Genomic DNA, 14,030 nt, shown 5'->3' on the forward strand with positions numbered 1-14,030 from the left:
TTGTTTAACATAAATAAACTGGAGCATTTGAATATTAACTCATTTTTCATAGGGAATACAAAGCTTTCTTCCCAGCCTTAGGAATTAGTCTTGTCCATCAGTGGCTATTTTGTGCAGTCCATGAGTAGGCAGCTCAATCTGCACAATGCTGTTTCCTATGAGCAAGCTCTGGATATAAATGCATATTGGCATTCAAGGTAATTTGGACTCTTCCAATTCAAATTTAGGAAAAGGTATTGCAGTTCTCAGAAAGCAATTGCAATTTTACATAGGCTTTATATGTTACGAGTGACCAAATACACTGACCTTTCTGAAGCAATTTCTGGAAAATGCACAAGTAGATTCACCCATCAGCAGTGGTCTTTGTTCAAGGTTTGAAACAAAGCTCAATACTTTTTTGACCTCTAAAGACAATTTTTTATCAATTTGTGAATGTGATTTAATGTAATTTGTGATACTTGTTTTTGAGAAGTGTGAATTTGAAGAGGCATGGACCTGTTTCCTTCACATTAATTAATCCAAGAGGTTTGTTTATAAAAATTTAAAGCTATTTAAAAAAAAAAACAACAGTGCAGTTTTCCAAGTTATGGAAATGGTTGTAATTATTCTATCAATAATCAGTGGAAGTGTAACTTCTGGATTTCACATTATCACTATATATGTAATTTTGACTGCTGGGTTACTAAACAGTATTTTGCTATTCATGTACTTTTTATTGTGTTGAATGACAAGCTGTAGCTATGATCATAAAATAAATTCACTTTTCTCAAAATTAGCTTTGAATTCTGTTGTTCTGTAGTCAATAAAAATTGCTGAAAAGTTCAAAGGGAAAAGAAGCAAGCAATTATAGAAATAAAAAAGAGCTGTTCTTGAGAAGTAACATTTATAAGTCAGCAAAGATATACATTATTTCATATCCAAATAGCTGGTTGTCATTAGTTTTTTCCTTAGGGTAAATTACTCCATTTAGAGTCACTCTTTTCTGAAAAATTATCTTACAAAAATTTAATTCAGTAAACAGTGTTTATTCTTTCCTAGCAACTTTCCATCAGCTTTAATGACCCTAAAATTAATGGGCTCAGAGACTATTTACACTTGTATTCAGCTGTGGGCATTAAGTTACCCTTCACAGGTCTTCAAAACTCAGCTCAGTGTTCTCAGTTGTATGTCATACATAGTATCCAAGCAGACACCATCCATATGTTAGCATGTAGCTTTATTCATGGGAAGGGTTTGATATCAAGTACTTCTAAATGCCAGAGCTTCTTAGATAAATCTAGGAATACTTGCAGTTATTCCTGTCCAAGAATGTCAACTAGGTCTAAAATGTTAGGTCCTTCTGGTACCTAAATGAGGATATTTGTTTGTTTCCCTTTCTTGTTCCAAGAATTCCATTACTTTTCATTACCAGTGGAGTTACAATATTATGAAGATAAAGCTGAAATATTTCACATAATGAACTACTGGACTACAATCAGGAATCAAACCATCACGTAAGAATCTGGTTGCTCCTAGTCCATGCTTGTACTGTAGCAATTCAGAGATAAATTTGCCTCATGCCAATCAGACATCCCTCATTCATTATCTTCTTCAGTCTCTTATGTCTTTGTAGTAAGTTCAGTCTTGTCACCTAAATTCAGAATAACACAAAATGATTGGTGCTAATCATTTATATCACTGTCAAGGCCATTGGTCAGGAATCTGTGCACATCAAAAGACAGTTATTGCTGTCTTCAAAATATTTAATGGTTATGGTCATAAACAGTTGGAAATTACTATTTTGGGGGCTTCTGTCCTCTAGACATTTAATAAACCAGAACAGAAACTTACGTTACTCAAAAAAGATGGAATTAAACAAATCTGAACAAGCTTTCAGAAACTTGTGTAAAATAAACACATTTATTAACAAAATGTTAGACAAATAGAAAGCAATTCTGTTATCTTTGCTCAATGATTGCCTTTTGCAGTCCTGAAAACAATTATATTATTAATTAAATACAGTACTTCCCTTATAAGACTTGAAAAGATTGCCCATTTGCTAAGTTCAAGTGCTTATTTAGAGAGGATGTAGGTTTTTTTTTAATTCCCCATCCTTAGCATCAGGAATGTTTTACAGATAGATAAAATTGTTACATACTTGAACTAAAGTTTTAAAACTCAAGTAAAATACGAAGAATACTTCAAAAGTCTTTGACAATTTTATTAACAAATATGTTTTAGTTAATATGCAGTGGCATAAGATTAAATTCAAAATTCATAAAGTAAAATATATGCTTCTGCAGATATAATAAGATTTAAAAAATAGTATTTTAAAAGTACTAAAAATCCCTCAATATGTTATCTTCTCATTATTCTTTCAAACATGGTGCTTATTCACTTTATTTCAGCTGTAAGGCTTCTACCTTCACCTCTGGCTTATTTAAGAATCCATTAAAAATTTATTGATTCCTTTAAAACATGCAAAAAATGCAACTTCCAGGAAGAAGAGCCACATAGCCAAAGAACCACGGAACTTGCTGCAAGGATATCGATAAATAAAACATCAGTTAATTACAGTTTAAGGCTAAATCCTTGGCTGGTGGAAATGGGCAGTCACTGTCTGTAGCAGATGCACCAGTCGACTGCCAGCTTCAAGTTCCAAGTCATGGCAAGTTGCTTTGTCTCTCCATAAAGCAGAATATTGTCTATCTTAACAGTATTTCATTATAATTCTTACACATCACAGGAAAGTTACATTTTCAAAGACAACATTTTGATTTTGAGTCCACTCCAATTATATACACTTGAAAGTAGATTTCTCAGAACAGTTAAAGGAAACCTTGATTCAAATTATTGCATAATATGAAAAATAAAATCACAAAAGTGCATATATGTATGTATGTACCTATACACACAGAAGGAAGCCACACTACCACTTGCAGTGTAGCCAGATACCACTATAAGGCATTTATTGCTGTAGATACAGGTCTTTGCTGGGTCACAGAGCATATTTACATGAATGTAAACTTTATCCCTTGGTTTGAGAGACCCCATGGGAAGTCTTCATACTAGGGAAAGGTGTAAGGCCTGGAACTGCCTGGTAGTGGCACTTTATTTTAGGAACAGCCTCACCAAAATTACGGAATTAAAGGTTTTTGCAAAAAGAAGAAACTCTTTTGCACCAAACTAGTAACTAAGTTAGTATACCAACTTTATGGACTTTAGAAAAGCAGATATTGAATTACTTTTTTTCCATTTTCCACTAAGTTAATTTGTCAGAAACAATATCACATTTCCCATGAGCTTCTAGAATTCTGAAGTGGCCAAACTTAGAATGGCAACTGAACATACTGAAAGGCATCAGCGCTAGGAGTAAAACATTTACTTCCAGCTCCTAGAAATCCATCTTAATGACATTTCTTCAGCAAGTGAAGAGTTATGTTTTTGACTGCAAGCATGGTTTCTGTGCAGGTTGGTTTGATCAGTGTTTCAGGAAGCAAAAATCCAAAATGGCCAGTGTCACGCAGCTCGAATGCAAATGCATAAGGGATGCCATTTTTGTAGGCCCAGTCCATAGAGCTGCCAGAACTCACATCTGAAAGAGGCAATTCAGAGAAAGCATTAAAAAAATGTTAAATGCAGGTCATTCTGAAATTACCAGAGGGTTCTTGTGGCATGTTGTGTCTGGGACTCATTGAGTATACTTGCAACTCCAGCTGTTGCTTGCCCTGCTCCTGAAAACCCTTCAGAGAATAACATAAGCACCCAACACCTGGTGAAATATGCTCAGCACAATATGGATTAGACCCTTTTTTCATAGGAAAAAATATTTTAACTGTTTTGTGTAAGAATAAAGCCTCAAACTGTTCTTGCCTCCATGTGAGCACAGTCTAAAGCTTTGCTTCCACAAAGATCTCCCAGCTGGACTGGAGAGCTCTGCATGCTCCTAGGTTTAATTGGGTTTTTTAGGCAATTCATTTACAGTGAGAAGGGGGAAAGTTGTAAAGTAATCTGCCATCTTCTTTTCAAAATGCTTTTAAAATTCTTTTCATTAGTCTTACTTTCTCACCATTTCCCCACAGCATGAGTGTTTGCATTGGTGGTGTCTAATATTAACAAGCCTTCCTGAGGAAGAGTGCTGCTTTTGCTTTCGTTATCTCCTTATGCTGATTACCCAAGACACAGTTTATTATACAGATAAATCTCTCATGTGGCATGCTGTAATCTGCAATTCTGGCATTAATTCACATTGCTTTTCCTTTGACATAGTGACTGACTGTAGTGTAATGAGCACAAGATGATGACTATGCTGTGAGATGGAGGCCCATGATAAGTGAACTGTAGTTGAAACAGCAATGGCAGAGGAGATGTAGGAGGTTACTTGTGAAAAGTCTTTAGCTTTTCACTTTTTCAGTGCCTATTATCATTAGCCACAGCATCCAGACCTCAGGGTTTCAGTAACAAAAAAAAAAAGTGTCTTGTTATGACCTGTGGAACTTCTTTTTCTCTTACCTCTCTACAGAGAGATTGCCTGACAAATACTATTATAACTTAGTAGTGCATTTGCAGTATCTGATAAAGATATGGTTTTTAAGACCTTAGTTTTTCATTTAAAAAAACCCCACAGTTTTATATGGTATGAATATGTTATTTGCTGGCTTTTGACTCCCAAGTGCATTGCATTTTAATCTCTTTTATTGCATCAGTTGGGTTAATCTTACTGCAATCAACTGACTAAATCAGTTGCAAAACTTTCTTCTGCGTTCTTCACAACCCAAAACCGGAACAAACTTCATTTAAATAGTGTTTGCATTCTTTGTTATAATAAGGATGTTCTCCTTCTTACTGTAGGAAGGTCAAAGTCACAAACCTGCAGAAGGAAAACTTACACAAAGTGCTGGATGCAGGGCCATATCTGTATCTTACACCATAGGCTGACTGAAGAGCATTAACAGCATTATAGGCTGCTGATTCCTAGGGAGGAGAAAAAAATCAAATACATAAATTAGGCTTTGAATTAAATACTGTATTGTGATTGGAACCTAAGTCAATGGATCATTGACCTCTGGTGCAGTGCTGTGTTCCACGAGTCTGTGGCAGCTAAGTTAAAATGATTGTAAAGGATAGATGCATTATTTGTTTTTAATGACAGAAATTCCTTGAAAAACTCAGTTTGGCATTTTCATGGCATAAAAGTTCACTGCTCCATGAATGATCTGATGTTTAGTATTTGTAATTATAGGTATATATGCCAATTTAGCAACATGACAAATTTAGATGACATGGAAAACCATGAGATGAAATAATCTCTTTTTTATGCAATTTAAAAGCCATGCATGCATTTTCTGAAGATTAATTTCCCAGTTCACTAAACCTTGTCTCTGCTGGGCTTGTGGAGGAGAAATGATGTCTTGTTGACACTCACAGTGGTTCAGTGAGCAGAGTGGGAAGAAGGAAGGAGACAAATTCCACTCCTGAATCTCTGATCAACAGGTAAATGTTCTCTTCTGGTCTAACTTTCTCTGGGACCTGATGATGTAGTCTTGGAGAGTTTTTTCCACTATTTCAGAAATGTGGTTTCAATCCTGTACAGGGAAGATCAGTGCCTACATTGCAACAGCTTGTGGCTGAAAGGCTGTTTAAGAGGCTCATGGTTCATCCTGTGCAACTGTGTGCAGAAGGTCTGGCCTATGGAAAATTCTGAGAGTCACACATGTATAGTGCATTGAAACACAGAGAAATGAAGCACATACTCAAAAGGAAATTTTACCCCAAAGAAAAGGATATTGGCAAATACACAATAAGGGCTGGGAAAAGTCATCACTCTATAGAGAGCAGGAAATTATTATCTTTGAAGCTAGAAGCTCTGGACTTTGAACCACTGCATGAAGCAGCAATGGTTGTTTTAGTTGTTTTATTTCCTTGAACAGAAGGTTTGTTTGGTTTATGCAAGTTTTCATGAGCTCAGTCCTTGCCTTGTTATTCATCAAGCACAAATTGAATAAATTGGGGAAGGATTATCCTATACCTGCCTTTCCATTTATCTGTTTTTCCTAACATTCCACTTGTTTACCCTTGTCAGGAGTCAGGATTCTGGCTTAATCCTTGGTCTGATCCATGCAGGCCTTGTCTGTCTGAGTTGGCAAGCCTGAGAAACTGCTTTAAATGTCATTCCAGAAACAAAAATGAGTTAATTTTCACTTCCAGATGTACAGGTAGGGCTTTGGAGAGTTTATTTTACACAGCAACTCCTCTTAGCAAATGAAAGAGCACATTTTTACTCCATTACAAAAATTTGTTAGGCACAACCAGAATTTTTGGTTTTTTGGCAGAAGGACATGGTGCTGGAAACTCTGACCTTTTCAGCTTCATCTCTTGCCACCTCCATGAGTGAGTGTGTGCAGGCAAGTAGTGCTTAACTCAGTGTTGCTGGAACTTCTGCAGGGCTGGGATGTGGTTGTCAGCCAGGGTAAGGGATAACCTCTGACTCACCCAGCACCAATGGTGAGAAGGGCTGTGCTGTGGGAGAAGGGAGAAGTGCTGTCACTTGGCACTTTTCCTCCAGATGCCTTGACTTCTGAGTTGTGGCACACAAGACCTGATGGGTTTGGAGTTGTTGGACCCTGTGAGGATGGCAGGGGAGCAGTGTGAGGTCACCATGGTGGCTGTGGCTGCACAGGGATTGGGAAGGGGAGCTCCAGCTGCAGCCAGGTGCTGTTGTCTGGTGCCTGCACTGTCCCAAATACAAGACTGTTGCTCAACCAAAATTTGCAAGCAGCTGTGCTTATCATCCCAGGGTCCTGGTGAGCAGCTGGGATGGCCTGACAAGAGGCCTGATGCCAAGGGAGCAGGAGACAGTGCTCAGCTGGAGGAGCTGAGAGGGGTAGAGAACAAAGTCCTGATTAATGTGCCATGGTAAGGAGAAGAAATGGGAAAACTCCCTGTGCATGAGTCATGCACTGTACAGCATTGAGGCAACAGATAATCCTGCTGAAATATTTTGAAGAAATAATTTGGCAATGGCCATTTATAATCAGCACAACAATAATGAGTTCTGTGCAGAGGCAGAAACAATCTGGAGGTCAGACCAGGAGCATCTCAAGTCCATGTCCACCACGTGGGCATGCATCCCTGGGCACTGTGAACTGGAAGATCTTAGCCTTGAGGAATGCAGCTGGCTTCCACTGTTAGAGCCATGTGCCCAAAAAAGGGACAGTTCTCAACAGCATCATGCTGTGCAGGTTGGATACTGAATAAATCCAGGCAACCAGTCTTTGAACACCCTCAAGGAGAAAATGCCACATAAAATTACCAGATTTTTGCAAAGACGTACACAAACTCAGTCATGCCATATAAGTTCACTGCAAACACTAAGGCAAATGACAGTACAGGAAGAAAAAGGATGAAAATCAGGTGAAATTTAAAACTCTCGAGATGGATGTGTATTTCTGCTGGTGGTTTTTTCAATCTAAAAGAGTACTTTCATTTTAAGCATCTTAAAAAAACAGATTTCAGGAGAGTGTTAATAAGAGAGTTGTGCCTAAATTAGAACAGAATATGCATGTTGTGATCAGTACACAGCTCTCCAGTTTCAAAGCAGCTCTGAATAATTGAACGCTTTAATTGAAATGGTAACTGACAGCTCAGTAGAATGATCTGACCCAGACAGAAACAGCCTTTCTTCTGCTCAGAATTAATCTTAGCCCACTGTTAGCACCAAAAGCTATTTATCTGCTATGCATGTGGGGTCTTACTGGTTTCCACTGTACACAACCCATGTACAGTGCTTGTTCCATTGGTGTCAGGAAATAGAGATTTATTGCTTTCCAGCTCACTGCAATTCCCAAGAGGAATGGAGAATCTGAAACCTCAGTCTAAGTCATAATTTTTGAGACTTCAAATATTAAGAACTATACATTTTTTAGCCACCAGGTGATAGAACCTTTGGCTGTAGGCAAGTATTAAAACACACAAATAAATAACCAACAAGTACTCCCTTAATTTTTGCTATGATCCCTATAATGAGCTTCATAAATAACAGGAAATTACTTAGTTTCCTATTTCAACCTCCCTCTTGTTTTTGACTGACCACAATGAAAAGAAGTATGATGCTCAAATACTGACAAGATATTTAGAATTGGCATTTGGCTTCCATTTGACCATGGCAATTGTTTAAAACAGTGGGGTTTTTTTGGTCCTTTAGGTCTGCGCTCCACTCCCTCTAATGAGAAGCCTGATCCAAGGTCTTGCAAACCTGAGGAACACCTACTAAACATCAAAAACTGGGATCCTTTGGCCTAAAAGCAATGGGTGGAAAGGCAGAATGTATATGAACTGAGGCTCAGTTGTGCCCCATCTCAGATTGGAATTATCCCTTAAGCAACAAGAACAACAAAATATATTGGTGTATGTGAAAATGCTCAGATAAATCTTCCTTCTCCTTACAGTGAATTTCCCATCTATAGCATCTGCTATTGCCTTATACTACTCTGGACATTTTAGTCAGATACCAAATAATCATATACTTGCAGAGCAGTTGCTGATTCTTCCTAAGACCATATATTTACCTTCTTCTCTGTTGTCTGTTCTTGAAAAAAATATGCTTGCACCTGCTGATCTTCAAAGGAATAAGAACCTATGATTTCAAATTTCCAGTCTATGTTTTTTTTGGTAACTAAATAGTCATCTATTCACTTGGGCAACTCCTTTCTCCTAGTCATTCTCCAAAAGAGTGTGAAGGTAGAAAAAAATTCATAAATTTATCCACAGTCATTACAGGGTTTGGTGGTCAGTCTCCACAAGTCTCATATTTTTAGCTTCTCTGGCTGCTTAGTTAACTTCTAATTGCTCTGTTTCACAGGAATGGCATCAGACAGAAGAATGTTTAGTAGCTACTGAATTTAAGTGTCTCAACAGAAATAAAGCTACAAGGAGAGTTTAGTTTGTGGAGTCCTGGCTGTGCAGCCTCCTGAGGGAACAGCTGAGTGAAACTTCAGTGAAGCCCCAGGGACTGACAACATCATTTATTGTGCAGGGGATAAATCTAAGGTGCAACTAAGCTCATTTGGAGAAAACTAGCTTATACCAGCAAGTTAAGAGTCAGTGCAACTTTCAAGGTCAAAATGGGAGATAAATGAAAAATGCAATTTTACTCAGGACTGAGGGCAAAAGAAAGAGGCTTATGACTGGTTGGTGCAATGTGGGTCTGTGAGCAGGAGCAAACAGAGAGCAAAGCTTAGCCATGTGTCCCTCAGAGAATAAGCCATAAGGGGGGTTTCATGAACAGGAGGCTGGCTAAAACAGACCTCAGACTGCAAGCAGAGAGAATAGCTCTGCATTTGGATGAGCATGGAATACATGAAATGTACTCATCTGTGAATCAATAGGCTTGCATCAAAAATGTACATTTATTAATTAATTTTTCTAATAAACAGGAGCTCCTGGTTTTAATTACCCGCTTGTCTGAAAGGGTTGAAAACACTATTTTGACCTGAATGATGCATAATGCAATTGAAGCTTTAATTTTGGTGAAATCTAAGAGATTCTTCCTTGAAGTGATAAACAGTTTCAATTTTGTTTTGTTCATAACATCGAAGATGATCTTCTTTGTGCTCCTAGTGTTTAAGTTCTGGGCATAAAGAGACAGAATTTCAGATAGATGCCCAAGGACCTAACTATGTAATTCCCATTACAGTTAATTAAATAAATTTATAATAGCTATAATGAAAACTTAGGGATTTATCCTAGAAAGTAATTTAGAGGGACTGATGGATGAAAGGCATGATACCATTTTAATCAAATTACCACCGACTCATGCTGAGTGAAGGTTATATAACCAGAAATGTGATTGCAAGTGGATCTAGAGTAAGTGCTGCTCAATACTACATATGTGCAACATACTGAAGTCTCCTCTCAAAACAAAATGTACCAAAAAATATACAGAGGAGCACATTCTCCAAGTTTTAATATACTTACCACACAATTGAAGTTTGGAATAGTTGCATATTTGTAGGAATAAGGGTACAGCAGCATCTGTGCATATGCATGGAAGGACAAATAGGCTTTTATTTGTTTCCGGTGTTTGCGAAGAAAATGAGCAACAGCCTTTACTTCAGGCTCAGACTCGGGAAAAGGACCACAGTAAGTGTCATCACATGGGTGTAATGAAGCACCTTCATCTAGAGGTTGAAAGAGAAAGGTGGTGGTGAACAATTACAGAGAGATTCCAAGGGTCAGCTTCTGGCTCCACCTCTTTTGGTCCATGTGGAAAAAAGTGTGAAAATCAATAAACAAATTCAAGTGCTATCTTGTGCCTGATGGGCATGAGCCTGGGGGACCTCAGTGCAGTTGCCTGCTTGTTCATCTAGACACACCAAGCTCCCAGTTGGCCAACTACACATGATTCTCCCCAGAGGATACATCCTTTCCAGCTGAAAAAGGAGAACCTGACTTCATTGTATTTTCTTCCCTGGCTTTTCACATCAGCCGCACACTTTATGACAGCATTGCAGGATTAAAAGTATTGATGGGTCTCAGTTGGTCTGTGTGAAATCAGAGAGCTATACCTCTTTCATTAGTCACTCCCAGGACAAATCTAGCCTTTTACAGCTTTTAATGTATTACCTACTACAGTGATGGTTGCAATGGTAGGTAGACCAAATAGTGCCTATTTTTACCCCTACAAATCTCATGGGGGAAAAAAAAAAAGAAAGAAAGAGTAGCCACATGGGATGACTTCTCAGTCAGTTAAAATAGAAATCACCTCAGTTTGCACAGGACCTAACTTTGCTTCAGGTTTGGGACAGGGGTTCAGTTTTGAGGATATCTTTACATCAACTTTCTCAGGTAGCAGCAAGCTGTACAGGAGTAGCCCACATATAATATCCCATGAGGCACTGAAAGATGAAACTTAGAAGAGGAGATGTAGTGGTGGCTCCTTTATAATTTAGCAATTCTGGATCTAAGCCATCGTCTCATTTACAGCTTAGGGCCTGGGCCTAAAAGAACAATATTTATGCAAATCGACTCTGCTCTTTCATCTGCTGCAATTTCAAAATACCACACGTTTCTGCATTGACCTGCAGAATAATAATGGTTTGTTTGCAAACTTCCCTGGAGCCATCAGGGACTTACTGCAACAGAGTTTTATTAGCTTTCCTTTGTATAGTGTTCCTATGTATAGTGTTCCTACTGCCACCTTCAATTAATAAGAAAAGAGCTGCGTGTGAGAAGGCATAATGATATCAACTAAAACAGGCTTATGCAATCAACCTAATGCTGGGGAAAAAAAAAAAAGTGGGAGAATTTCATGATGCAGTTTCATTTGTAAGATGAAAATTGAGGCTACCATTCAATGGCCACAGGTGGAGATTTCAAAGGGTATTAGTGCTTGGATTGCAGTGGATACAGGAGGGTTATAGAGAGGGCAGATGGTCTTCTCCATGCAGAACAGATGGCCACCAAGTCATCCAAATCCCAAGAGCGTTCTGCCTCGATTTCTTTTCTGATAACATAGCTACAGGAGAGCTATTTAACAGTCTCCAGAGCTTTTTTTTTTTTTTTTTTTTAATGGATACTTCATCTCCTGTTTCAGGGTTGTACACTGAATCACGGCAATGGATAACACTGTTAATAAACAGTGGATTCCTACAAACTAATGGTAAAATGACCCAATGGTAAAATATGGCTCAGTTTAGAGACTGCCAGGGAAGGGAAAAAAACTCTGTAAACTGTTCAGCCTATTATGGTGAGCCATGTGCCATCCCAGATGTAGTTAATGCTTTACCTTAAGTGAAGCTGGCTGGCAATAAAAAGAAGAGGTTTCCATGGTGGCCTTGGATAATGTAAGGATATGTTCAATTTTCATACATGAAGTTCTTTTAAAGTAACTCAAGGATGAAAAAAGAGTCAATACAGTATGTATCAGCTGCTGTGACATTTCTAATTTACAGTCATGAGAAGCAAATGGGATTGTGTAAAATGTTGCCATGCTGCCTTATTTTTGTACCTGATAGCATACCAGGGGAGGACAAGCATCCTCTAACATCCATCATGAGACCCAATGAAAAAAGGAAATGTGTGCCAAGACTGATAAAACCAGTGTTTTGGTATAGGAGGATGACTGAGGGGATGAATGAGCTAGAGCAGGATTTTCAAACTTCCTTGTAGCTGCTTCTGGCAGTATGGGATACTGTCCTCAGTGATCACTGGGGTGCACTGGAAATTGGGATGTGCTGGAAATTTTAAGTCCCACTGTGCTCTCTTGGGGATTTGGATGCAACCGCTTTAGATTTCCCCTATGACTTAAATTAATTGTAAGTACTGGTGATTTGCTTTAAAGTTGCTATTATTCCATTATCATTAAACAATTATTGCACATGTATGTGAATTACAAGGGTCATTTCTGCCCAGAGTTCTTGCTACCAGTATTCACGTGGGTCTGTGTGCAATTTGTGTGCACTGCTTTGAGTACAGGTCGCTGCAACATGAAATCCAGCAGTGGTATGGCCCTTTGCTTGGTCCCTAGAGAGTCATAAAGCTTACATCAAAGTCCTGCACTAGAAAGGGAGAGAAAGGCAGATGGGATGCTGTGTTATCAGCACTGACTAGCTCACAGCTGATAGCATTTGGCAGCTTTGCTGAGGCCAGTCTCTGCCACAGCACACCTGCCTGGAAGCCCCACTGTGAAGTTCAAGACTGTCTGAAAACTCTAAGTGCAAGTGAACTGAATGAAAAGGTTTTTACAAGCACATGCAGTTTTAAATGTTAAACACACCATGATTACACCAGTCTTGAAGTGTGATATGATCCAGATTCTTCTCTGACTCATTTGATGTCAGATATTAATGAGGACACCAGGTGACTGGTTAGGGTCATCTGAGTACCAGTCAGCCCAGTTCATGAAAGACCTTTTTATTCTCCATCAAAATAGACAATCAGACAGACTTAGGGGTCCAAAGCAGGAAGTGGAGCATGTGCTTGTTTGGATGATAAGCAGACTTGAAAGAATTTTTATTTTTTAAACTTGGGGATCTGCGTGGGAACCTGTCTTTCATGTTCAGTTAAGGAGAGAAATGCAACAAGTAGGGAATTACAACACACAATATGTGTGAGTATTGTTACAGTTTCACTAAGCCTAGAAAAAAAAATGTTTGAACGAAAACTAAGCAAACATTTTTAGGACTGAATAAAAAATGTGTTTTAATACAGTGGTTAGGGAGCAGGAAGAAGGAGGAGGAGAAACTCAAGAAAAATTAATTAGAACTAGAAAGAAAATGCACTGAGTATTAATTTTGCACTGATAAGTGCCTAACATATATCTTTCAACACACTATAAGAGATCTGATCATTCCAGTTATGTCAATGGCTATCTTCTGAACAGTAAATGGGTTGCCCAAAATACCTGCAGTTTACACTTAAGTAAAGAATGGTAACAGTGATGCAGGACTGGTTCATTTTTATGTTATTTTTGCAGCATAAAATTCCCTTAAAGATTGTGATAGGAGCCCTGGGCCTGTCCTCTATAACAGAGGGTTTCTCAACTAACACAGGCTTTCTGTAATTGCTTCTGTCTGAGTCCTCTCCTTAGAGCAGGTAGAGTTGAAAACAATTTGAAGCAACTTTCAAAGTTGCATACTGGATTGAATGTATGCATCTGTTCAGGTTCAATTTATCCTTACAATTCTCAAAACCCTACTTAAAGAACCCAGACTGTGCAGTGCTCATCCCTCCTGCATGCAATCAGAGCATTGTGGGAACATCTAGAGACTTCCAGATGAAGAGGGATGGGCTGAAGGCAGGGCCCTTTCACTACACAAACACCATTTCTTGTCTTTACAAGCTTTTAATATAAATAAGGAAGATGGACTAAGCCTGGATGAGAAAATAGCTGCACAGAGAGCTGAAGGAAATTTCTTAAGATGGGAGGGCAGGTCAGCAAGTATATATTGTGTATTTAAGAGTTCTTACTTCCTTACAACAGAGCTTTTAACGGCTGCTTACCCCTCTGTGAATTGCACAATCTTTAGGTAAGATTTAATAAAATACCCTTT

At 38.5% G+C, this 14,030-nt stretch overlaps 1 protein-coding gene across 2 annotated transcripts in view; it reads right to left on the reverse strand.

The window, feature by feature from the left end:
* Positions 1-1,090: 1,090 nt before the first annotated feature.
* Positions 1,091-14,030, reverse strand: part of CPA6 (carboxypeptidase A6) — an 80,556-nt gene continuing 67,616 nt past the window's right edge. Inside the window, exons 8-10 of one of the 2 annotated variants that reach the window (XM_079301539.1) lie at positions 9,955-10,157; positions 4,869-4,953; positions 1,091-3,574 (exon numbers count right to left, since the gene is read on the reverse strand). In XM_079301539.1, the coding sequence (XP_079157665.1) occupies positions 3,387-3,574; positions 4,869-4,953; positions 9,955-10,157 (476 nt within the window). In that variant the 3' untranslated portion in view covers positions 1,091-3,386. The remainder of the gene's footprint in view (positions 3,575-4,868; positions 4,954-9,954; positions 10,158-14,030) is intronic. The other variant, XM_079301538.1, reaches the window with a different exon arrangement.

Source organism: Erithacus rubecula (genome assembly GCF_903797595.1).
Source record: "Erithacus rubecula genome assembly, chromosome: 3".
In the NCBI taxonomy this organism is placed as follows: Eukaryota; Metazoa; Chordata; class Aves; order Passeriformes; family Muscicapidae; genus Erithacus; species Erithacus rubecula.